Consider the following 26,800-nt stretch of genomic DNA (forward strand, 5'->3'; position numbering starts at 1 on the left):
ATTAGGTGTTTTTGTGGTGCTGTGTGTCCCACGCCAGAGGTTTGAGCACAGAAATCTACACTGTAATGCCACTGCAGTACTGAGGGAGCACTACACTGTCAGAGGTGCCATCTGCTCTCCCATGGCACTATTTCAAAGAGCAGGGGAGTTATCCCCGGTGTCCTGGCCAATATTTATCCCTCAATTATCACTCAAACAGATTATCTGTTCATGATCACATTGCTGTTTGTGGAGCTTACAGAGTGCAAATTGGCTGCTGCGTTTCCTACATTACAACAGTGACTACACTTCAAAAGTATTTCATTGGCTGTAAAGTGCTTTGGGATGTCCTGAGGTCACGAGAGGCACTATATAAATGCAAGTCTTTTTTGTAACTGCCTGAAAAGATACATTAGACATTTACTGAGTTCTGGCAACCTGCACCTATGCTCTCTGAAAAGTAAGTGGAGTAGGTCGCTACAGGGAGTGCGCGCAACTCCTTTTGGGCAAAGAGAAATTCTGCCTGCGTGTCACTTAGTTTCAGAAAGTTTTAACAAGGTCATGAGTTTCCATTCATGTTAAACTGCCCCAAAAATATGTTTGTGAACAGGAATTTTTGACCATGAAGAGCGGTATGAGTTTGTTCTGAGTATCTAGCTGTTTATTGATTAGCTGTTTTTTAGTGGGTGAAATTTAAGTCAATAAGGATGGAGCCCTCCAATACCTCACCAAAATTGCAGAGTGCCTAAAATGTTGGCATGTTACCCTCTCAGTTGGTAAATACAGTGTTTTGTGGAAAAACTGACCCCTTATAGACTAGGAAAGTCACAAGTTCGATCCCTGGTTACTGCTCAACTAGTTGATCCCAATAAAGCAACATTCCATATCTCCCTTAACCCTTCCTTTGTTCCCAATATCAATGGAGATGCGATCAGCCATTTTGTAAAAGATTTTTTATTTTTTATTATACATATATACGGAATGAAAAGATGTGTAAACAAAATTCAAACAGATCCATCGCAGTGCCAATATGGGTTCCGGTCCCTCACATTATTCCTGCTGCAAGACAAAAAAAGGTTTAAAGATAGACCGATGTAGCCAATGTCCTGTCACAATTCTTTAACGTACCTTAAATCATACCTCCACACGGTGGTTATACAGCAATGGAAACACAATTCAGTGTCCCCTTCACTGGGGAAGAATTTACACACGCACACTCCCCCCGCCCCTCAAAACAAACACCTGCCCTGTAGAGAACTTCATATGTAGTCCCATTCCACTAGAGGCAGACTCTTCCACCAACAGAGGGGTCTCAATGTATGGTAGCCTAGTGGTTATGGTACTGGATTGCCAACCCATGGGTCATGTTTTGAATCTCAACAATGGCATGTTTTGAAAATGAATCCTTAAAACCTGGTATTTTGTGGGCTAGCACCAAAAACACAATTGGAACACTGATGTCCTTCAGAGAAAGGGGCCTGGCCTACCTGCGACTCCAGTTCCACAGTAAGTCTTTCAGATGAGAAGTTAAACCAATGTCTTGTCTGCCCTCTCAAATGGACGTAAGAGATCTCATGGCACTATTCAAAAGGAGGTGAATTCGGCCAGTGTCCTAATCAATATTTATCTTTAACCAACAATGTACCAATAAACCGATTATCAGGTCATTATCACATTGCTGTGTCCAAATTGGTTGCCGTGTTCCCTATATTACAACAGTAACTACACTTCAAAAAGTAAAATTAATTGTCTATAAAGTGCTTTGGGGCATCCCGAGGTCGTAAAAGGCACATATAAATGCAAGTTCTCTCTTTGTGTGTTTGACTCTTAATGCTCTATCAATGGGCAATACTGCTTTGCTAATGTAGCCCACATCCCCAAAAAACCCTGTACAACACACACTACTCACAAACTAACAGAAAGCCCCACCATAAAGACTCACTCCTTCACCCACCAAGTCACCCCCCATACAAATGTGCCTTCCTGACAAAACCTCCGACACAAAACTCCCCTGCATAAAACAGAGATTGCTACTGTGCCCATTTATACGTCCCACCCTCATTATTACACTTTTAATTAGACCATCACTGGAGGACAGCTATGCAAGAGTCCAAACACACTGCAGCAGAGCATGCCTGGCAGCACATTTGTGCTGCAATCCCCCCAGATGCAAGTTACTCCTCTCAACCAAGTCATTAAGCAGAACTACAGAATGGGCACTTCTGCCTTAGGAAGGGGATTGGCCACTCTTGTGACACAGATCATCGGCATGTTACCCAACAGGACTAGCAGAGACACAGGAGAGGATAGCCCACCTGATCACCCATTCAACCATAGATGTTGCACAGCGAGACCAAGAAAAGGGAAGCCTCACTCTCAGACCACACGCACACTATGACCAAGGTGGACATTATCTACCCACACCGAAATTGGATCTCTTTCATTAACTAAAACAATTTCACTGCATTCGCCAAAAAGCTGGGTCTATGCTCAGCTACTGCGAGATGTGTGAACATGGCCCAGGGTAACATATCCACTTCTGTTGTTGTTGTTTGGGAGGGAAATGGGGGAAAGGAAATACCTCAGACTGAACTTAGTGTTATGGGACAGCCTCCTGGATAGCGTCTCCCACCTCAGGGTGCCAGAGCACGGTAATAATTCTTGAGTTATACCGTTACTAGTGTGTGATCCCCAGCCAAAACCACTTTGGTTCGACAGTTACATTCCACACAGGAACACATCTGTCTTAGTTACTACAGAAGTTCAGTGCACGACCCAATCAAATGAAAGAATATGCAGAATCACTACAGTAATCAGGTGACTCCAAGTTACCTAGGTAAATTTTGTATAACGTCAGTCTTAGAACAATTACCATCTCCCTTTGTTATCCAACTCAGACATATAGTAAACTACATACAGTCTTGTACCACAACCAGCATCTACCAGGAACAGGGCTGGGACCAGCTCAAATTCATAGAATCTTGCAGCATAGAAGGAGGCCATTCAGCCTATCGTGCCTGTGCCAGCTCTTTGAAAGAGCTATCTAATTAGTCCCACTCCTTTGCTCTTTTCCCCATAGCCCTACAAATGTTTCCTTTTCAAGTATATATCCAATTCCCTTTTGAAAATTACTATTGAATCTGCTTCCAACACCCTTTCAGGCAGTGTTTTCCAGATCATAACTACATAAAGATTCTCATTTCATCTCTGCTTTTTCCATAATTTGCATACATTTTAAGAGAAAAGTTAAAAAGAACACCTTCGTCTCTTCTGTATGAACAGAACTGTCAGAGGTGAAAGGATAGTTAATTCCCCCTCTCATTACTGACTTAGGACAATCTAAATCCAGCACGAGAAATCACTTCCATCTCCAGCGTATTACATAATTTCACTTGAAAACAAAGAAAGAAATCCACCTCAAAAGATGGTGCCTCCACTCGCCACATGTGTACATTCAGCCTATGAAGTTGATCACCACCAGATGAAGGATGGTGCTGGCAAAGAGGAAGTCTGCAAATGCCCGCTCAGGTGAGATGCCAATGAAATCTCCTTTGTTCTGAGGATTGATCTGTATCCGTAAGCAAACTGTGGTGGCAGGGGGAAACAAAGAGGGTAAATAATTAGGGAACAATACTGCAGAGCTCTATTGCAGAAAAACACACCCATAGAAATTGCTTAACTATCAGTTCTGGTCGTGATTCAGAAACAATGCACTCTGCACAGTTTACACCAACCTCACTGGATGACAAATTAAGAACACAACCAGCACCCATTTCACCAAAAACATAACACCCAAGATGAGATGCATTATCAAGCGATGGTCCAAGGGGCGTAAAGGCAAAGTAGTAACTGCCCACAATTAAATCAGGTGATTTATGTCACCTTTAATTCAACTGCACATCACCAAGGCATAGTAAGCCTGGCATTAAATCTCAAATTCAGGGAAGTTCTCTTACTGCCAGATACAAACCATCACCCTCCACACAAAGCAGATATCAGGTCACATTGTCTCAATTCCCTGACACCCAACAGTCACTCCATCAACACACAGCTCCGGTGCCAACGACCACCCACACCAGTACCAGTTTTGGTCCAGATTCCCCTGAGACCTGCAGTGGAGTAGACACTTACTTGGGGTAGGGAACTTCCCTCCATGTACAGACCAGTCCTCAAATCTAAAGGCTCTACATAGCCCGGGCCGCAGCCCCTATCCCAGCACTCCACCCAGCGCCTCAACCTCCCAACCCAATCCAACACGCTACCACCCTCAGTCACCCCCGCCGGCCCTCCCTCACCTGCCAACACGAAGGCGCCCACACAGGCGATGAAGCCGGACAGGAAGGAGTTGAAGGGGAACGTGCCGACCAGCGCACAGTACAGGAACTGCGCGGCGCCGCTCAGCGCCATGTACAGCAGGTACGAGTCCAGCAGCTTGAGCCTCAGTGGAGTCCCACCCGCGTACTCCTGAGAGAAGCGGCTAATCACCGACAGCACCGAGCCGCGCATCGTCATAGAGAGGGGCCAAGCCGGGGGAACACAATTAGCCGGGCACACACCACACGTCAGCACACACCCCGGTCCCCACACCAAACCGTCCGGGCAGAGCCGCAGTTACTGCAACCCCGACAAACAGGGCCGAGCAAGCACCGTCCTAGTCCCACCCTTAGCTTTCAATAATGTTTCTGTCTGTTTATTTAAATATAGTCTCCCCCCAAACAAAACATAAGAATAAACTGTCCAATCATTTATAGCTCCTACTATTTTCCTTTAGTCATTTTAAACTTTTTTTCTTCAAAACGAATAAAATTCTCTATCAGGCTTCTGGGCTTTGTAACAACTTGTATTTATATAGTATAAAAACAGAAAATGCTGGAAATACTCAGCAGGTCAGGCAGCATCTGTTGAGAGAGAAACAGAGTTAACGTTTCAGGTTGATGACCCTTCGTCAGAACCTCAGATTTTTATTTCAGATTTCCAGCCTCTGCAGTATTTTGCTTTTGTATTTGTATTTATATAGCACCTTTAACGTAGTAAAACGCCCCAAGGCACTTCATAGGAGCGTTATCAAACAGTATTTGACACTGAGCCACATAAGGAAACATTAGGGCAGCTGACCAAAAGTTTGCTCAAAAGAGGCAGGTTTTAAGGAGCTTCTTAATGGAGGAGTGAGAGGTGGAGAAGTTAATGTTATGTCTGACATTTGGTGATAGGTACTCGATTGCCTTGGCCTGAGCACATGGAGTTTGATCGTGCTGTGATCATTGTATTGTGTATAGGTATTCGATTGCTTGTGCCTGGAAGTGTGTGTGTGTGGCAGCCATATTAAAAGCAGCGGGAACTGAACTCACTGACGGTCTCTGGATTATCTTTGCAAATGCAACATTTGGCGATGAGTGTAGTAACCTGGGAGGTTATGAGTAACCTGATCCACCAGGTGGTGCTGTGGCAATTGCTCTCCTGAGTTAAGTCTGATCTGTACTGTGGTACTCTTTGTTTTTGCTGCCTCATGGCAGAAGCTTTTATGTGCAAGAGTTGATTAAACCATGTTAAGGAGTTAACCTGTGTCTGTCTCCATCTATGGCCACTTCAAGATACCACATATGGCGACGAGAATAAAGGACGGAAAAGTTTTGGTGGATCAGTCATAGTTATGGAGTATTCGGAAGAGGTGCTCGGGTTGGTTAGCAAACTAGTCGGAAAAGCACGAGGCTAGGCCGCGGGAGTCGAAACGGAGTTTGATTTTTTGGCTGAAGTGACCGGACTCCAAGGATGGCAGGAACGGTAGGCTCCGTGGCACCTTTTGACAGCAAGTCACAGTCTTGGGAGGAGTATATTGAAATACTGAGCCATTTCTTTATGGCAAACGAGGTGGACAGTGCTGAAAGGAAAAGGGCCATTTTACTGAGTTGTGTGGGAGCGCAAACCTATACACGGATGAGGAATCTGCTGAGCCCGGAGCGGCCAGGAGAAAAATCTTTTCACGAGTTGGTGAGTCTACTAAAGAATCATTTCAATCCGAAACCTAGTGAAATAGTACAGAGATGGAAATTCAATTCGAGGATTAGGAGGCCGGAAGAAAGCGTTACTGAGTATGTGGAGGAGCTTCGGAAGCTCGCACAGGACTGTAATTTTGGAAATGCGCTCACAGTCATGTTAAGGGACAGACTAGTATACGAAGTTAACGACGACAGTATACAGCAAAGGTTGCTGTCAGAAGAAGGATTAACGTTTGAGACGGCACTTAAAAAAGCACAAGCCATGGAGACGGCTAACAAGGACATTAAGGACTTAAACAGTATGAGCAAGGAGAAATGGAGTAAACCAGTGGGAGGAGCTGTTTTCAAGATGGAAGCTGGCGCGAAAAGTCCACCAGTCGGGGTTGGGGATTGCTACCGATGTGGCGGGACGAGCCATTATGCAAAGGACTGCAGGTTTGCAAAGGCAAAGTGCCACAATTGTGGGAAAATAGAGCACTTAAAGAAAGTCTGTAAAAGGGCAGTGAGTGAGAGAAGCAGTGCTAAAGGGGCAAAGCATGCAAAAGGGGGGAGGGAGAAGTACACAAAGCGGGCAAATTACATACAAGAGGAGGAAGAGTCTAGTGAGGAGGTATTCACTGTATACAGTATAGACACTTCAAGGCCCAACGTACCCCCTCTCACTCAGTATTTGATAGTGAACGGAGGTCAAGTAAAGTTTGAGATTGACACCGGATGCAGTGTAACCATAATGTCGCAGACTGAGTATGCCAAGCTATGGGGGGAAGCAAAAGTACCAGAGCTAGGTACATGCCCCATTAGTCTCAAAACCTACACAGGACAGAAGGTGGACATTTTGGGGGCAGCCGAAGTACAAGTGGAACATAAAGGAGTCACCAAAGAGCTTACGGTGGTAGTGGTAGCAGGGTCAGGGCCAAACCTGTTAGGGTGAGGGTGGATCAGTGAGTTGAGTGTGTACTGGCAGGCAATGAATAAAATGGAGGACAGTACAGAGGCACTGCAAGAAGTGCTGATGAAGCATGAGTTAGTGTTCAAGGATGAACTGGGCACCTTAAGGGGAGCCACAGCCAAGATTCATGTAGCCAGTGATGCCACGCCTCGTTTCTTTAAACCAAGGTCGGTACCTTTTGCAATGAAAACCAAGGTTGAGGCGGAACTAGATCGCCTGCTAAGGGACAAAGTAATAGAACCAGTGAAATTTTCAGACTGGGCGGCACCAATAGTCCCGGCATTGAAGCCCGACGGTAACGTAAGGACAACCAGTAAACTAAGAAATGAATATATATAAACAATGCGAATGTATATTTATACACTCAGGGATATACCTGTTTATACACTGTATGAATAGAACTGCGTTTATGTGCTCAACCATAAATGTATTTTGATGCTTTGGCAACATAAGATGTAACTTATCATGCCAATAAAGCGATTTGAATTGTAGAATTGAATTGTGTGGTGACTATAAGTTAACAGTGAACAGAGTATCATCACTGGAACAGTACCCCATTCCGAGAATGGAGGACATGTTAACATCGCTCGCTGGGGGAGAAAGATTCAGCAAACTGGACATGAGTCATGCGTATCAGCAGATATTGCTAGATGAAGAATCAAAAAAGCTTGTCACGGTGAACACGCACAAGGGGCTGTTCGCGTATGCCAGGTTACCATTTGGTGTCAGTTCTAGCTCAGCAATATTCCAACGGACTATGGAGGGCATTCTGCAGGGCATTCCAAAGGTGGCCGTGTACTTAGATGATATTCTGCTAACAGGAAGTGACGATCAGGATCACTTAAAAACACTGGACAAAGTGCTACAGCGGCTGGAAGAGGCGGGGCTATGGCTGAAACGGAGTAAGTGTAGTTTCATGGAGAAGGAAGTTACATTCCTGGGACATCGGGTGGATGCCACAGGCCTCCATCCATTACCAGGGAAAGTGCGGGCAGTGCAGGATGCACCTGCACCCACCTCAGTGACTGAACTGAAAGCCTATCTAGGGCTCCTGAATTATTATAACCGGTTTCTTCCAAACTTATCGATGCTGCTGGCACCCCTGCACAAACTGCTGAGAAAGGAGGAGCCATGGCGTTGGGAGCCAGACCAAGCGAAAGCGTTTCAGCAGTCAAAGGAGCTACTTCAGTCCAGCAGGGTGTTGGTGCATTACGACGAGAAGAAGGAGCTGATAATGTCCTGCGACGCATCACCCTATGGAGTGGGGGCAGTGTTGGCCCACTGCATGCCAGATGGAGCAGAAAGGCCCATCGGGTTTGTTTCACGCACGCTCACAGCTGCGGAAAAGAACTATTCACAGCTTGATAAAGAGGGGTTGGCCATTATATTTGGAGTAAAGAAATTCCATAAGTACATATATGAGAGGAAGTTTGTAATCAGTACTGACCACAAGCCTCTTATTAGCTTACTGAATGAGATGAAAGCGGTGCCTCAAATGGCATCACAGAGAATAATGAGATGGGCAGTAATACTAAGAGCCTATGAATATGTGATCACGTACAGAGCCGGCAAGGAAAACGGGAACGTGGATGCTCTCAGCCGCCTGCCCCTCTCAAAATCTCCTCGCAGTACTTCCCCTGAGGAGCACGTCCTGATGCTGGATCAGGAGATCAGTCCCCTGATGACTTCAGCGCAAATCCAGGGCTGGACAGCCAAGGACCCCATTCTGTCAAGGGTCCGTGAGTATGTGTTGAAAGGCTGGCCAGATCACCGTGAGGGACCGGAGTTCGCGCTGTACAGACAAAGACAGCACGAGCTCAGTATCCAAGATGGATGTGTGCTATGGGGAGCACGCATCATAGTCCCAGAGCGGGGATGCTCTACTTTGATGGAACAGTTGCATCAATCGCACCCAGGAATGACTAGAATGAAAGGACTGGCTAGGAGCTACCTGTGGTGGCCTAACTTGGATGCTGAAATTGAGTAAAAGGTAAAGTCATGCACTATATGTCAGGAACAGAGGAAAGCACCTGCCGGGGCACCACTCCATCCCTGGGAGTGGCCCAGCAAACCCTGGAGGAGAATTCACATAGACTATGCGAGACCTTTTATGGGCAAAATGTTTTTGGTGCTGGTTGACGCTCACTCAAAGTGGATCGACATTTATCCAGTGAGCTCTGCAACGACTGATGCCACACTGAATTGTCTCAGGAACAGCTTCAGCACGTATGGTATTCCAGAAATGATTGTATCCGACAATGCACAGTGTTTTGTTAGTGAAGGGAGCAAAGAATTCATGGTAAGGAATGGAATCACACATGTCACCTCGGCTCCATATCACCCAGCCTCAAATGGGTTAGCCGAGCGAGCCGTGCAGACTTTTAAGGAGCTCATGTGGAAGAGCTCAGGTGACACCCTGGAGACCAAGCTCAATAGAGCCTTGTTTAGTTATCGTATAACACCCCAAGCTACCATGGGGTTTTCTCCGGCTGAGTTGATGATGGGGAGAAAGTTGCGGTGCACGTTAGACCTGATACACCCAGATCTCAAAAGCAAGGTTGAGACAAAACAAACAAACCAAAAAGCGTACCATGACAAACATACTAAAGCTCGCCATTTCGCCATAGGGGACTCTGTGTACACCCGGAACTTCGGTTATGGACCTAAATGGATACCAGGACTAATCCAGGACATTACAGGACCTGTGTCATACTCCGTGTTACTAGGGGATGGTCGAGGGGTTTGTCGGCATGTGGATCAGCTTTTCAGCCGGCAGCAGGGGGAACTGCCTCAGATGGAACAAAGGGCAGTAGAGGAGGCTGTTCCAGGACCCAGCACAGCTTATAAGGTGCCAGTGGACACTGGTACTGCCAGGCCACAGCGGGACAGAGTAAAACCAACATCAGAGACTACTCCAATCTCAAGTGCGAATGAATCTGAGAATCCACCACAAGTGGAATTAAGACGTTCACAAAGGATTCACAAGCAACCAGAAAGACTTATACAAACCTGTTAAATTAGTCAGGGGTTAACCATGGTTAGAGCATACTGGTTAATTAAAACGTAGTACCTAGTAAGGATTATTGTTTAAGAATTGCATACGGCAATCTTAAGGGGGGAGGAGTGTAGTAACCTGGGAGGTTATGAGTAACCTGATCCACCAGGTGGTGCTGTGACAATTGCTCTCCTGAGTTAAGTCTGATCTGTACTGTGGTACTCTTTGTTTTTGCTGCCTCATGGCAGAAGCTTTTATGTGCAAGAGTTGATTAAACCATGTTAAGGAGTTAACCTGTGTCTGTCTCCATCTATGGCCACTTCAAGATACCACAACGAGGATGGCTGAAATCTCTCTTCCACCACCTCCTCCCTTCCAGAGCTTAGGGCCTTGGCAGCTAAAAGCACAGCCGCTAATGGTTGAGCGATTAAAATCGGGGATGCTCAACAGGCCAGAATTGGGGCGCGCAGATAGCTCGGGGGCCGGTGGGGGGGTTGTGGGACTGGAGGAAATTACAGAGCTAGGGAGAGGCAAGGCTATGGAGGAATTTGAAAACAAGGATGAGAATTTTAAAATCTAGGCTTTGCTAAACCGGGAACCAATGTCGGTCAGCGAGCACAGAGGTGGTGGGTGAATGGGATTTGTTGCGAATTAGGATCCAGGCAGCAGAGTTTTGGATGAACTCAAGTTTATGGAAGGTGCAATGGGAGGCCGGCCAGGAGAGCATTGGAATAGTCAAGTCTAGAGGTAACAAAAGTATGGAGGAGGGTCTCAGCAGCGGCTGAGCTGAGGCAGGGGTGGAGACACGACAGCTGGGGGTGGGTGGTCATTGACACAAGGAGCTGTGTGTTCATCGACGTCTGCCCTCATTCACAGTAGACTCCTGAGGTATGGAAAGTGGTCCACGTTGTCCAAGGCCTCGTCATGGATTTTGATCATCAGGGAGCAGTACTGTGTGGCGGGGGCAGGTTGGTGGAGGACCTTTGTCTTACAGATGTTTAGTGTAAGGCCCATGCTCTCGTACGCTTCAGTGAAGGTGTTGACGATGGTTTGGAGTTCGACCTTCGAGTGTGCGCAGACGCAAGCGTCGTCTGCATACTGTAATTTGATGACAGAGGATGGGACGACCTTGGATCTGGACTGGAGGTGACGGAGGTTGAACAGTTTCCCGTTTGTTCTGTAGATTAGCTCCACTCCAGCGGGGAGTTTACTGAGGGTGAGATGGAGCATTGCAGCAAGGAAGATCGAGAAGAGCGTTGGTGCGATGACACAGCCTTGCTTGAACCCGGTCCATACATGAATTGGGCCTGTGGTGGATCCGTTGGTCAGGATCACGGCTTGCATGTCCTCGTGAAGCAGGCGGTGAATGGTGACAAACTTTTGAGGGCAGCCGAATTTGAGGAGGACACTCCATAATCCCTCACAGTTGACGGTCTCGAAGGCCATGTACAGCTGTTGGTGCTGTTCCTGCATTTCTTTTGTAATTGACACGCAGAGAAAATATCGTCCATTGTGCCCCTTAGTGGGTGGAATCTGAATTGTGACTCTGGGAGGAGTTCTTCAGCCACTGGGAGAAGGCGATTGAGGAGGATTCTTGCGATGACTTTCCCTGTGGCAGACAGCAGGGAAACGCCTCTGTAATTACCGCAATCGGACTTATTACCTTTCTTGAATATGGTCACGATTACGACATCTCTGAGGTCCCCTGGCATGCTCTCCTCCTTCCAAATAACAGAAATGAGTTCATGTATTCGTGCCGATAGTGCTTCTCCGCCATGCTTTAGTGCTTCGGCGGGGATTCCATCTGCTCCTGAGGCCATGGACCACTTTCCATACTTCGGGAGCCTACTGTCAAACAGGGCAGATGTTGATGGCGAAGTCCAACACCACCTTCAGTGTGCCAGTGCAGCCTTCGGTAACCTTAGGAAGAGAGTGTTTGAAGACCAAGACTTCAAACCCGGCACCAAGCTCATGGTCTACAGAACAGTAGTGATATCCGCCCTCCTATATGCTTCAGAGACATGGACCATGTACAGCAGGCACCTCAAAGCACTGGAGAGGTACCACCAACGCTGCCTCCGCAAGATCTGTAATGATCAGTAACCTGTCATTCTGGAAAGGTACACTAGGTGGTGCTGTATGTATATAAGAGTGGGCTACCCACGATGCACTAGGCTACCCACAAGGCAGCAGTCAAGATGGAGGCCTCTACAGATACTATACCTAGTCCACATGTACTCAATAAAGTGTCTAGCAAAAGCTAGCTGTTCTTAATAAAAACAATTAGTTATTAATGAATATAACATGGTACCAGGATTGGTAAGATCTGCTGAATATTGTGCAACACGACATGGAGAATTTGAAGCCACCAGAGCGTTTGAAACTCACAGGAAATGTCGACTACAATTGGCAGACTTTTAAACAACAATTCGAACTCTACATTGCTGCCATCGGGTACGGTACGAAGCCAGACGCAAGGAAAATAGCGTTGCTGCTCACAGTTGCAGGCCCACAGGCGATAGAGGTATTTACTACATTTGTATTTAATCCAGAGGAGAACAGAGAAAATTTAGACGATGTGCTAAAGAAATTTGATACACATTGTTCTCCCAAAAAGAATGAGACCTATGAAAGATACGTGTTCTGTTCAAGGACACAGCAGCAAAATGAGACTTTTGATAGCTTTGTGACTGATCTGAAACTGAAAGCACAGACATGTAATTTCTCTGAGCTGAAAGCATCCATGATTCGTGACCAAATTGTGTTTGGTATTCATGATAAAAAGGTCAGGGAACATCTGTTGAGAGAAACCGAATTAACATTGGAAAATGCTGTGAAAATATGCCAAGCCAGCGAGCTAGCTCAAAAGCATGCGAAGACTTTCAGTGAAATGAATAATGATGCGATTGTAGTAAGTGCTGCTGTCGGTGCTGTGTCATACAAGGGGAAGAAACATGGGCAGAACAGAAGTGAAAAGCGATCGGAGGAAGGAATTTTTAATTGTAAACGCTGTGGTTACAAACACCAGTTAAAACAATGTCTAGCGTTTGGAAAAATGTGCACAAAATGTCATGGAAAGAATCACTTTGCCAAACAATGCTTTTCAAAAGTAAAAACTAAGAAAGGGCAACGAGTTAATGTAATTGAGGACACTGATTTAAGTGAGACATGTTTTGTAGGAATGGTGTCATGTGACAATATCAAAAAGGATACAGAAAATGTGCAGCCCTCAGGAATTAACAATGCTGAACATAAAGTTAATGCAGTAAAAGAGGACAAATGGATGATCCCACTGCAGGTAAATGGAGCATTAGTTACATTGAAACTAGGGGCAAAAGCAAACTTAATCAGTATGAGTGACATTAACAATATGAAAGAAAAGCCCAAAATACAGAAAAAGTCAGTACTACTGAAGGACTATAATGGACAGAAAATAGATAGCTTAGGTGTATGCAGACTTAAAGTGACAGTCAAAGACAAAGTGCATCATCTCATGTTTTCTGTTGCGGCTGAAGGACTTGATTCACTACTGGGTGACAAAACTTGTGAGGACTTAGAACTGTTCAAGAGAGTCTACCATATAAACTGTGCCATAAGCAGACCAGATGACTCGGTGGATTCTGTAGTGAATAATTTCCAGGATGTGTTCAAAGGATTTGGAGTTCTACCATTCACTTACAAGATCCAGCTAAAGGAGGATGCTCAGCCAGTGGTACATGCTCCACGAAGGGTTCCAGCACCCCTGCGTGACCGGCTCAAGAATGAACTGGACAGAATGACCACACTAGGAGTCATCAGGAAAGTCGAAGAGCCAACAGACTGGGTTAACTCCATGGTATGTGTAAAGAAAAAGAACAATGATCTAAGAATATGCATGGATCCAAAGGACTTAAATGCAAACATAAAACGTGAACACTACCAGATTCCCAAGCGAGAAGAAATCACCAGTGAAATGTCAGGTGCCAGATACTTTACAAAGCTCGATGCCTCACAAGGATTTTGGCAACTAAAACTGGATGAAGAGAGCACCAAATACTGTACCTTCAACACACCATTTGGCAGGTATTGTTTCCTCAGAATGCCTTTCGGGATAATATCTGCATCTGAAATCTTTCATAGAGCGATGGAACACATAATTGAAGGTCTGGAAAGAGTTCGGGTCTATGTTGATGACATCATCATCTGGGGCTCCACATTGAAAGAACACAATGAGAGACTGACTAAAGTGCTACAGAGCATACGCCGGAATGGACTGAAGCTCAACAAAGCCAAGTGTCAGTTTGGCGTCCAGGAAGTCACTTTCCTAGGAGATAATCTATCTGGTAAAGGAATAGAGCCAGATATGGAAAAAGTAAATGCCATACTCAAAATGGCCCGACCCACTGACAAAAAAGGAGTGCTACGCATCATGGGGATGATAAACTTCATTGGAAAGTTCATTCCTAACTTGTCAGCCAAGACAGCCTGTCTGCGAGACCTGCTACGTAAAACAAATGAGTTCGCATGGACAGAAAGACATGAACAAGAGTGGATAAACCTCAAAACAGTGCTGACAACCACACCTGTACTCACCTTCTTTGACCCAACAAAAAGAATCAAAGTGTCAACGGATGCATCAAAAGATGGCCTAGGTGCGGTCTTGCTACAAGCAGAGGGTGAAGATTGGAAGCCTGTTGCCTATGCCTCCAGGTCTATGACTGATACTGAGTGTCGATACGCCCAGATTGAAAAGGAATGCCTAGGCTTGGTAGTTGGACTAGAAAAGTTTCATGGCTACATATATGGACTTCCCACCTTCACAGTTGAGACAGACCACAGCCCACTGGTTGCCATCATAAAAAAGAACCTGAATGAGATGTCTCCAAGGATTCAACGACTCATGATGAAGCTGCAAAGATATGACTTTGAACTGATCTACACACCAGGCAAATACATAGTGTTAGCAGATGCACTATCCCAAGCACCCACAATGAGTCATGTGAGCTCTACTGAAGAAGACGTGGATGTTCATGTGAGTGTGGTCACTGCTGCGCTGCCCGTGTCAGACACAAAATCAAAGCAAATAGCAGAAGAAACAGTAAAAGATACAGTATTACAAACAGTAATAGAGAACATTCATCATGGTTGGCCAAAAGGTTCCTGTCCAAAATATTTTCACATAAGGTCAGAATTGAGTGTCACAAGTGGACTATTACTAAAACAGAACAGAATAGTCATTCCACAGGCTCTACGTCAAGACATGCTCAAAAGGATTCATGAGGGACACCTCGGAATTGAAAAATGCAAAAGGAGAGCAAGAGACACTGTTTATTGGCCTGGCATAAATAAGGACATTGAGAACATGATAGGCAAATGTGAGACATGTCAGAAACACCAAAACAAACAAGCAAAGGAACCAATGATAGTAGCTGACATACCAACAGCACCATGGCAAAAGGTTGGTATGGACCTTTTTCATTTAAATGGTAAAGACTATCTAATAGTGATTGACTACTATTCTAACTATCCTGAGATGGCGCTGCTCTCAAGCACCACAGCAAGCAGTGTCATAATGCATGTGAAATCCATCTTCGCCAGACATGGAATTCCCAGGATTGCCGTTAGTGACAATGGTCCGTGCTTCAACTGTAAGGAGTGGCAACAGTTTGCAGCACATTATGACTTTCAACACATCACATCCAGTCCTTTGCTCAGTCGAATGGTAAGGCAGAGAAAGGTGTTCAAGTTCTCAAGCAGCTACTGAAGAAAGCGACAGAAAGCAAGTCTGATCCTTATCTCGCCCTGCTGAGCTACCGAGCCTCAACTTTAGACTCTGGTTCTTCACCTGCTGAACTCCTAATGGGTCGCAAGTTGCGTACCACGCTACCCTGCTGTGCAAAAGAAAAGCAGAGTAAGGAACTGAGACAGAGACTTCAACTGTTAAAGCTGAAACAGAAATCATACTATGACAAGTCATCCAAAACTCTGAAACCATTGACAAGGGATGATGTTGTCAGGATTGAGGATCCAGATGCATGGAACAGGAAAGCTACAGTTCTTGAGGAAGTAGGACCAAGGTCATACACTGTTAGAACTGAGGAAGGACAGATTCTCAGGTGGAACCGCCGTTCCCTCCTAAAAACACAAGAGACTATCGAAGAGCAAATCGATGACAATGCCGCAACTGAATCTTGTCACTCACCACCAGAACAATCTAACACAAATACACATACAGGCTCTCATGAAAGCACATCAGACTTACCTGTGCTGAGAAGATCCACACGTGAAGTAAAAAAGCCTGATAGACTTAATCTTTGAATACAAAGAAAACTACATTGAAAATGTATTGACTGTTGAAGATGTTTATGTTGTTATTGATTGATATTGATTGATACTGATTTTGTTTAACCTCAAAGAAAGGGGGATGTAATGATCAGTAACCTGTCATTCTGGAATGGTACACTAGGTGGTGCTGTATGTATATAAGAGTGGGCTACCCACGATGCACTAGGCTACCCACAAGGCAGCAGTCAAGATGGAGGCCTCTACAGATACTGTACCTAGTCCACATGTGCTCAATAAAGTGTCTAGCAAAAGCTAGCTGTTCTTAATAAAAACGACTAGTTATTAATGGCACAATAGGCGAACCAACATCAGTGTCTTGCTCAGGCCAACATCCCCAGCATCGAAGCTCTGACCACGCTTGATCAGCTCCGATGGACGGGCCACATCATCCGCATGCTGATACGAGACTCCCAAAACAAGTGCTCTACTTGGAGCTCCGACACGGCAAGAGAGCCCCAGGTGGGCAGAGGAAACGCTTCAAGGACACCCTCAAAGCCTCGAAAAAGTGCAACATCCCCACCGACACCTGGGAATCCCTGGCCCAAAACCGTACAAAGTGGAGGAGAAGCATCTGGGAAGGCGGCGAACACCTCAAGTCTCTTCGCCGGGAGCAAGCGGAAACCAAGCGCAAACAGCGGAAGGAGCTCACATCAACCCAAGCACCCCACCCTTCAACCACCGTCTGCCCCACCTGTGACAGAGACTGTAGGTCCTGCATTGGACTCATCAGTCACCTGATAACTCATTTTTAGTGTGGAAGCAAGTCATCCTCAGTTCCGAGGGACTGCCTAAGAAGAGAAGAAGTGAGCAGGCAGGCACCAGTCAGCTGGGGAAAGAGCAAAGAGCAGAGTAACAACTTAAGCTATTTAATCATCCACTTCAACTCCTCCTGTAATACACAGATGTAGAAACAATCCATAAAGATGACAGTGCTCATAAAATTATAAAAACAACAATTTATCTTTATAATAGAGCCTTTAATGTAAAAAATATCCAAGGCGCTTCACAGAAGTGTTATTAAACTAATTTTTTGACACCGAGCCACATAAGGAGATATTAGGACAGCTGACCAAAAGTTTGGTGAAAAAAGTAGCTATTACGAGTGCCTTAAAGGAGAATAGTGAGGTAGAGAAGCAGAGAGATTTAGGGAGGGATTTCCAGAGCTTAGGGCCTAGGCAGCTGAAGGCACGGCCGCCAATGGTAGAGCGATTAAAATCGGGGATGCACAAGATGCCAGAATTGGAGGAGTGCAGTATTCCACCAGTACAGTGATAAGGGCCACAGCACCACCGTTCTATTTTTGGTGCAAAAGGTAGTGGAAAGTAAGGTGGGGAGGGTTTAGCAAGGGACAAGGTGTCGCCACCCATTAGTCAGGTCCCAATCAAAATGAGATCTATCACATGGAACTCACATCAAATGCAGGAGGTTTCCCCCTATTCCTCTTTTCAAATTCTATAACCATGAATTAGGAGTCGGGAGAATCATTCCCATCACACTTGTGTGGAACCTTGGTTAGACCACCCACTGTGAACAGTTCTGCGCTCCATATTATAAGGGGGATGTAGAGGCACTGGAGAAGGTGCAAAAAAGATTTACTAGAGTGATACCAGAACTGAGAGGTTATAACTATCAGGAAAGATTGAACAGGCTGGGGCTCTTTTCTCTAGAAAAGGAAGGACTGAGAAGTGACGTGATAGAGGTCTTTAAGGTTATGAAATGATTTGATAGGGTAGGATGTAGAGATGTTTCCACTTGTGGGGTAGCCCAGAACTAGAAATGATAAATATACGATAGTTACCAATAAATTTAATACGGAATACAGAAGAAACCTCTTTACCCACAGAGTGGTCAGAAGGTGTAGTTGAGGCGACTTGTATGGATGCATTTAAGGGGAAGCTGGATAAACTCATGAGGAGAAAGCAAAAGAAGGATATGTTGATGAGAAACATAGACGATAGGAGCAGGAGTAGGCCATTCGGCCCCTTGAGCCTGCTCTGCCATTCAATGAGATCATGGCTGATCATCCAAACTCAGTACCCTGTCCCTGCCTTCTCCCCATATCCCTTGATCCCTTTAGCCTTAAGAAATATATCTAACTCCTTCTTGAATATATTTAATGAATTGGCCTCAACTGCCTTCTGTGGCAGACAATTCCACAGGTTCACCACTCTCTGGGTGAAGAAATTCCTCCTCATCTCAGTCCTTAATGGCTTACCCCTTATCCTTAGACTGTGGCCCCTAGTTCTGGACTCCCCCGCCATCAGGAACATCCTTCCTGCATCTAGCCTGTCTAGTCCTGTTAGAATGTTATAAGTTTCAATGAGATCCCCTCTCATTCTTCTAAACTCCAGCGAATATAAGCTCAATCGACCCAATCTCTCCTTCTACGTCATTCCTGCCATCCCAGGTATCAGTCTGATGAAACTTCGCTGCACTCCCTCCATGGCAAGAACATCCTTCCTCAGATAAGGCGACCAAAACTGCACACAATACTCAAGGTGCGGTCTCACCAAGGCCCTGTACAACTGCAGTAAGACATCCTTGCTCCTGTACTCGAATCCTCTCGCTATGAAGGCCAACATACTATTTGCCTTCTTAACTGCCTGCTGCACCTGCATGCTTACCTTCAGCGACTGGTGCACAAGGACACCCAGGTCTCGTTGCACTTCCCCTTCTCCCAATCTATTGCCGTTCAGATAATAATCTGCCTTCCTGTTTTTGCCACTGAAGTGAATAACCTCGCATTTATCCATATTATACGGCATTTGCCATGCATCTGCCCAATCACCCAACCTGTCCAAATCATACTGGAGTTTCTCGGCATCCTCCTCACAGCACACACGCCCACCCAGCTTTGTGTCATCTGCAAACATGGCGATATTACATCTAGTTCCCTCGTCTAGATCATTAATATATATTGTGAGTAGCTGGGGTCCTAGGACTGATCCCTGCGGTACCCCACTAGTCACTGCCTGCCACTCGGAAAAAGACCCGTTTATTCCAACTCTTTGCTTCCTGTCTGCCAACCAGTTCTCTATCCAAGTCAGTACCTTACCCCCAATCCCATGTGCCTTAACTTTACACGCTAATCTCTTATGCGGGACCTTATCGAAAGCCTTCTGAAAGTCCAAATACACCACATCCACTGGTTCTCCCTTATCTATTCTACCAGTTACATCCTCAAAAAATTCCAGTAGATTAGTCAAGCATGACTTACCTTTTGTAAATCCATGTTGACTTTGTCCGATCCTGTCACTGTTTTCCAAGTGTTCTGCTATTACATCTTTTATAATGGACTCTAGCATTTTCCCCACTACCGATGTCAGGCTTACCAGTCTATAATTCCCCGTTTTCTCTCTACCACCTTTTTTGAATAGTGGGGTAACATTAGCTACCTTCCAATCCATGGGAACTGTTCCAGAGTCTATCAAATTTTGGAAGATGACCAGCAATGCATCTACAATTTCTAGGGCCACTTCCTTAAGTACCCTAGGATGTAGATTGTCAGGCCCTGGGGATTTATCGGCCTTCAATCCCGTCAATTTCCCTAACACCATTTCCCTACAAATACTGATTTCATTCAGTTCCTCCCTCTCATTAGACCCTATGTTCCCCGACATCTCTGGGAGGTTATTTGTGTCCTCCTTTGTGAAGACAGAACCGAAGTATGTATTTAGTTGGTCTGCCATTTCTTTGTTCCCCATTATAAATTCCCCTGATTCTGACTGCAAGGGACCTACGCTTGACTTCACCAATCTTTTTCTCTTCACATATCTATAGAAGCTTTTACAGTCAGTTTTTATGTTCCCTGCAAGCTTACTCTCATACTCTATTTCCCCCCTCTTAATTAATCCCTTTGCCCTCCTTTGCTGAATCCTAAACTGCTCCCAATCCTCAGGTTTACTGCTTTTTCTGGCCAATTTTGTATGTCCTTTCCTTGGATCTTTTGCTATCCCTAATTTCCCTTGTTAGCCATGGTTGAGTCACCTTTTTTGTTTTATTTTATGCCAAACAGGGATGAACAAATTCTGTAGTTCATCCGTGCGATCTTTGAATGTTTGCCTATCCACCGTCTACCCTTTGAGTAACATTCCCCAATCAATCCTACCCAACTCGCACCTCATACCATCGTAGTTTCCTTTATTTAAATTCAGGACCCTAGTCTCTGAGTCAACTACTTCACTCTCCATCTTAATGAAGAATTCTATCATATTATGATCGCTCCGCCCCAAGGGGCCTCGCACAACAAGATTGCTAATTAATCCTTTCTCATTACATAATACCCAGTCTAAGATGGCCTGATCTCTAGTTGGTTCCTCGACATATTGGTCCAGGAAACCATCCCATATACACTCCAGGAATTCCTCCTCCACAGTATTGTTAATAATTTGGTTGACCCAATCTATATGTAGATTAAAGTCACCCATGATAACCGCTGTGCTCTTATTGCACGCGTCTCTAATTTCCCGTTTAATGCCATCCCCAACCTCCGCATTACTGTTTGGGGGTCTGTATGCCACTCCCACTAATGGGCCAGTAATTCCGGTCCCAACGCGTGAGTACGGACGGGGTACTCACGCGTGGGCCCGTTGGAAGTGCCGGATTTCAGCATGCACAGCGCATGCGCGGGAAACCGGCATTTCCTCCAAGGGGTTCAGAGGTCCAACGCGTGCGCGCAGGACTCTGTGTGCACGCGTTGAACTTCCTTCTTTTTGACAGGTTTGCCCGTGTGTAAGGGCCTGAACTTTTTAGACATATAAAAAGGAGGCGTAAAGACTTGATTCTTTAAGGTAAGTGGTCTATTATTTAAAATTATAACATTTTTTCCACAGCTTTATTGTTTTTAAGGACTTTAGAGTAAGGTAAGTTTATTTTTAGACCCGATTTCTTAAAAAATTATTTTTTTCAAAAATTTGATTAATTGTTTAAAATAGTTTTTTAAAGTTATTTATAGTTTATTTTATTATTGGGATGTTTTTTAAAATTTTATTTAAAGTTAAACTAGTCTTTTGGGCGCCCATACTTTTCATGAGTTTGACAGTTCTTACTATCAAACTCATGAATGAAGTTTCCCCTCCCCTGATTGGCTGCACAGTGCTCACCTGATCCCAGCCGGCACATCGAACTAACTACGCTGCTGGATCAGGTAAGCACAGTGCGCCGACATCTGAACCGGGCCAGTGACAGGAATTCCAAGCAGGCCCAGGCTTCAGATGTCGGCACGCCGGGTGAGTGCACATCGGGGGCTTGCACGCGCGGCAAGCCCCCGAACCTAATTTCTGGGCCATTGTTTTCTGCCGCTTGGTATTTCTCAGTTCTACCCATACAGATTCCACAGCATCAGAGCTGGTATCTGTTGTGTATGTACCTTTAAGAGAATAACTGGTCTCAGACTGCAGTACCGGCAGTGACCACCCCTGTATAAAAGGCGCTAGTGAGCCTCTGTGTTTTTAGTTTCACTATGGACTTCCACCAGTAAAGACTTCTTTTGTTCACTCCTGCTGTCCGTGTCTCAGTTATTCACGGACGTAACACTGGCGACGAGTAAGAAATGAACTTACCTGCAACTCGGCAGCACCTCAGACGACGTTATTGAAGGTCGAAGCCAGAAGAAAGAAAAAAAATAAAAATAAAAATAAAATCCAAAGAAACTCGAGAAACGGGCGTCGACCGTGGGCAACTGCCCTCCAAATCGTCGGATTGAAAACTTGCAGGAGAGACTGTCCAGAGCCAGGCTTGGTTCCTCGGTCTGTGGTTTCCCAGCTAATCGGGCTGGTGGCAGGTAGTGTACTGATCCTTCCTGGGCTGCGGCGGGCTAGAGCTCGATCGGGTGGCTTTTCAACGGGGAGTCGGGAAGCAAAGAGAGAGAGAGAGGGTGGAGCACACAGGGCGCGGCCGGTGCTTCGAAGCCGGGCAGCGTTCGGACCTAAGAAGAGGGAGGGAAGTGTCCCAGAGGGTCCGCTCCACGACGGGAAAATAATAAAAGAAAAAAAATCAATATTAAACGTGCAAGAAACCGTGGAAAGCAGCGCTAACAACAGCGGGGAAGAAGGCAAAGCGCGGGAGGCGCCATTTTAGATTTGCAAGATGCCAAAGACTGGCTGTATCACTGCTTTTGATAATACAATAGAGGACTGGACCACGTATGTGGAAAGAGTCGAGGTATATTTCGAGGCAAACGAAATAGCGGAGGGGAAACAGGCATCGATATTGCTAAACTTAATGGGCGCTAGAACGTACGGCCTATTGCGGGATCTGATTACTCCAGCCAAACCGAAGGCGAAGAGTTTTAACGAAATTGTTGCTGTCCTACAGGAACACTTAAACCCTGCACCGCTGTTGATAGCAGAAAGATTTAAATTCCACAGGAGAACTCAGCACAAAGATGAAAGCAATGCTGAGTATCTTACGGAACTATGCAAGCTATCAAAGCACTGCCAGTTCGGAGCAGGACTGGCAGATACCCTACGGGACAAATTTGTCTGTGGACTCCTGAGTGAAGGAACACAGAAGAAGTTACTCTCAGAGAAAGAGCTGACGCTAGATAAGGCTTTCAGCGTGGCAGTATCGTATGAAGCAGCAGCCAGGGGAGCTGCAGAAATTCAACAAAAACCACAGGAATACGGCACCCACGAAATGACACGGGGATTTGCAAAATGTTATCGCTGCAGCAGAACTAACCATGACCAGAAGGACTGCTGGTCCAAAGACAAAATATGCAGGCAATGCAGGAAGATGGGACACATTGCATGAGTTTGCAGGTCTGGGAAGAAGACCAGCGACAACAAAAAGGCTACTAAGGAACCGTACAAGAAAGTACAAAAGATGACGGACAGTAGATCCGAAGACCAGATGAGCGATAGTGAATCCGGGAACAGGAGACTAAGCTGTCTCAAACTTCACAATGTAATCGCAAAAGAGGACCACCGAACCATTTGGGTCACCCTCACGATAGCAGGGTCCCAAGTTAAAATGGAATTGGATACAGGATCAGCACTAACCGTCATGAATCGACGAGACTACGAGCGGCTATTTTCACACATACCCTTGAGAGAGACATCCATCGTCTTGACGACGTATACGGGGCAAAAAGTATACCCCAGAGGAAAAATAAGGGTGCCTGTCGAATACAATGGCAAGAAAATACGGAAATTATATCTCTACATACTGCCAAATGGTAGACCACCGTTATTGGGACGGGAATGGATCAGGAAGATAAACTTAGATTGGCATTCCATTCATGCAATGACGGTGGACGGTAAAAAAGATGAAGACGTCACTCCTGGACGATTGTCAACAATCTTAGCTAACGCCAAAGAGGTATTTCAACAAGAACTGGGCACGCTTAAAGGCGTAACCGCCTCGATAAAAATAGAAGAGAATGCAGTTCCCAAGTTTTTCAAAGCAAGACCGGTACCATATGCAATTCGGCCAGCCGTCGAGGCAGAGCTGGAGAATCTGGAGAAGGCGGGCGTGTTGTCTAAGGTCGACTGGAGCGAGTGGGCGACACCCATCGTTCCTGTCATGAAGAAAACGTTAAGCAATAAGTCCGGGGAGCCAAGAAAGATTCGCATCTGTGGGGATTTCAAGGTGACGGTGAACCCAGTCCTTCACACAGTACAATATCCTCTTCCAAGGATAGAAGACATCTTCGCCTCACTGTCTGGAGGGAAGCGTTTTACAAAAATTGACCTAGCACAAGCATATTTGCAGATGGAGGTTGAGGAGTCCTCTAGGAAGTATCTCACGATAAACACACACAAAGGTCTTTACCAGTATCATCGATTGGTATTCGGAGTAGCATCGGCTCCGGCGATATGGCAAAGAGCGATGGAACAAGTCCTGCAAGGGATTCCGGGGACTCAGTCTTACTTGGCCGACATCCTTGTAACAGGTGAAGATGACAGTGAACACCTTAACAACCTAGAACAGGTGCTCACTAGACTATGGGAACATGGGCTGCGAGCCAACCGCCCCAAGTGCGAATTTTTTAAGAAACAGATATCGTATTGTGGCCACGTGATTGATGAAGAGGGGTTACATAAGTCCCCTGACAAAATTGAAGCGGTTGTTAAGGCCCCAGCGCCTGAAAATGTGTCGCAACTGAGGTCATTCCTCGGATTGGTGAATTACTATCATAAGTTTTTGCCGAATTTGTCGACAATTCTGCACCCACTGAACGCCCTGCTACAAACGGGGGTAGCATGGAAATGGAGCGATGATTGTAAGCGTGCTTTTCAGAAGAGTAAGGACTTAATCACTTCAAGGGAAGTTTTGGCTCACTACAACCCAGCACTGCCAATCAGGCTGGCGTGTGATGCGTCTCCCTACGGCATTGGGGCGGTACTGTCACATAAATTCCTTGATGGTTTAGAGAGGCCGATAGCTTTTGCGTCACGCTCGTTAACTTCTGCCGAGCGTAACTACGCCCAGATTGACAGAGAGGCCCTCAGCCTAGTGTGGGGGGTGAAGAAGTTCAATCACTACCTGCACGGTCAAAAATTTACTCTACTAACCGATCATCAACCTCTTGTCTCCATTTTCAACCCTCAGAAGGGCGTGCCGATAATGACAGCACAACGGCTGCAGAGATGGTCCCTTTTCCTAGGGGCACACCAATATGACATCGAGTACAAAGGAACTAAACAGCATGGAAATGCTGATGGATTGTCACGTCTACCGTTGCCGACGGTGGAAGAAGAAGACCTTGCAGTGGATCCAATGGAGTTATTCCACTCGACCATAGTCGAATGTCTCCCTGTGACGAATGCAAACATAGAAAAGGAAACACGGAATGACCCGATACTATCACGGGTCTATGATTTAACGGTGAAGGGATGGCCAGCACATGGCGAACCACTGCTGCCAGCATTCTCACCGAGAAGAGAACAGCTGTCAGTGTGCAGACGAACCTTGATGTGTGGATCCAGAGTAGTAATTCCACCTAAGTTGACGGATAGAGTGCTCAATGAGCTTCATGAGGGTCATCTGGGTGGGGTAAAAATGAAAAACTTAGCCAGAGCGTTTGTGTGGTGGCCGGGAATCGATAGAGAAATCGAAGAGATGACCAAGAGCTGTTCAGGATGCCAGAAGGTCCAAAACGCCCCACCACAAGCTCCTCTGCATCCATGGGAGTGGCCCTCATCTCCATGGCAAAGGGTGCACATTGATTTTGCTGGCCCCTTCATGGACTCGATGTTTTTAATTGCGGTGGATGCACATTCAAAGTGGCCAGAGGCAATAAAAATGTCCTCAACCACCACGGAAAAAACTATCACAGTTTTACGAACCATATTCGCCAGGAATGGGCTGCCTGAACAGATTTGCTCTGACAATGGACCACAGTTTGTGTCTGAAGAGTTCCAGAGGTTCTTAAAGAACAATGGTGTTAAGCATTACACATCTGCCCCATATCATCCAGCCACTAATGGATTGGCTGAGAGGTTTGTCCAAACATTCAAGGAGGCTATCAAGGCAATGTGTAATGAAGATATACCCCTACAACACAAGGTGGACAACTTCTTGTTTGCCTACCGGAATGCGACACATGCGGTTACCAACCAAACTCCAGCCATGATATTCTTCAATCGAAGACTACGATGCCGCTTGAATTTGGTTAAGCCAAACATCCAAAGAGATGTGGAGAACAGGCAGTTTCAGAATATGAATGAAAGGCCGACCAGGAGTTTTAAGATAGGTCAACCAGTTTTGGCCCGGGACTACCGCACTGAGAAATGGCAGCCAGGAACGATTTGTACACGACAAGGACCTCTCATGTATACCGTGGACGTTGGGGAGAGCATTGTAAGACGCCATGCTGACCAGATTCTAGAGTCACTGGAAAACGTCAACTCCACACTACGATCTGATATACCTGGTAATGAAATCGACGTTCCAATTGCAGCTACCGCAGAACCGGTAATATTGGAAGCAGATGAACCAAACAACGACATTGACCCCGACTCAACATTGCCAGAAGAACCTGATACCCCAAAGAGGCGTTATCCAGACAGAATCAGGAAGCCTCCTCAAAGACTGAACTTATAATTGGTTAAACTTAACCAATGTATCTAGCAACAGTAATTGTGATTGTAATTAGTTATCATTTAGTTGTTAAATGAATGTTATGTACTGTTTATCTAAAAGGGGAGGAATTGTTGTGTATGTACCTTTAAGAGAATAACTGGTCTCAGGCTGCAGTACCGGCAGTGACCACCCCTGTATAAAAGGCGCTAGTGCGCCTCTGTGTTTTTAGCTTCACTATGGACTTCCACCAGTAAAGACTTATTTTGTTCACTCCTGCTGTCCGTGTCTCAATTATTCACGGACGTAACAGTATCCTTCCTTACAATTGTGTTAATCCCCTCTTTAACCAGCAATGCTACCCCACCTCCTTTTCCTTTTTGCCTGTCTTTCCTGAATATTGAATACGCCTGGATGTTGAGTTCCCAGCCTTGGTCACCCTGGAGCCATGTTTCCGTAATCCAATCATATCATATCCGTTTACCTCTATTTGCGCAGCTAATTCATCCACCTTATTATGAATGCTCCTCGCAT

The 26,800-nt window shown here is 45.6% G+C and overlaps 1 protein-coding gene across 2 annotated transcripts; it reads right to left on the minus strand.

The window, feature by feature from the left end:
* Positions 1 to 915: 915 nt before the first annotated feature.
* On the minus strand, positions 916 to 4,598 carry dad1 (defender against cell death 1). 2 transcript variants are annotated; one of them, XM_085993079.1, is made up of 3 exons: positions 4,275 to 4,598; positions 3,396 to 3,564; positions 916 to 1,035 (listed from the first exon to the last, which is right to left on the minus strand). In XM_085993079.1, the coding sequence occupies exons 1-2, from the start codon at positions 4,489 to 4,491 to the stop codon at positions 3,434 to 3,436; spliced, it is 348 nt and encodes a 115-aa protein (XP_085849205.1). In that variant the 5' UTR covers positions 4,492 to 4,598; the 3' UTR covers positions 916 to 1,035; positions 3,396 to 3,433. The 2 variants fall into 2 exon arrangements, with proteins under 2 accessions (XP_085849205.1, XP_085849203.1); XM_085993077.1 differs by having other exon boundaries at positions 916 to 1,038.
* Between the last annotated feature and the right edge of the window lie 22,202 nt (positions 4,599 to 26,800).

Source organism: Somniosus microcephalus, chromosome 7 (genome assembly GCF_052327205.1).
Source record: "Somniosus microcephalus isolate GS21.2 chromosome 7, FLI_Smic_1.0, whole genome shotgun sequence".
Classification (NCBI taxonomy): domain Eukaryota; kingdom Metazoa; phylum Chordata; class Chondrichthyes; order Squaliformes; family Somniosidae; genus Somniosus; species Somniosus microcephalus.

Excerpts from the sequence above, each read along its gene's own strand:
- dad1 (XM_085993079.1), bottom strand. The coding sequence starts at position 4,491 with ATGACGATGCGCGGCTCGGTGCTGTCGGTGATTAGCCGCTTCTCTCAG. Across the intron at positions 3,565-4,274 it reads GGGCGCCTTCGTGTTGGCAG|TTTGCTTACGGATACAGATC; the intron begins GTGAGGGAGGGC and ends CTGCCACCACAG.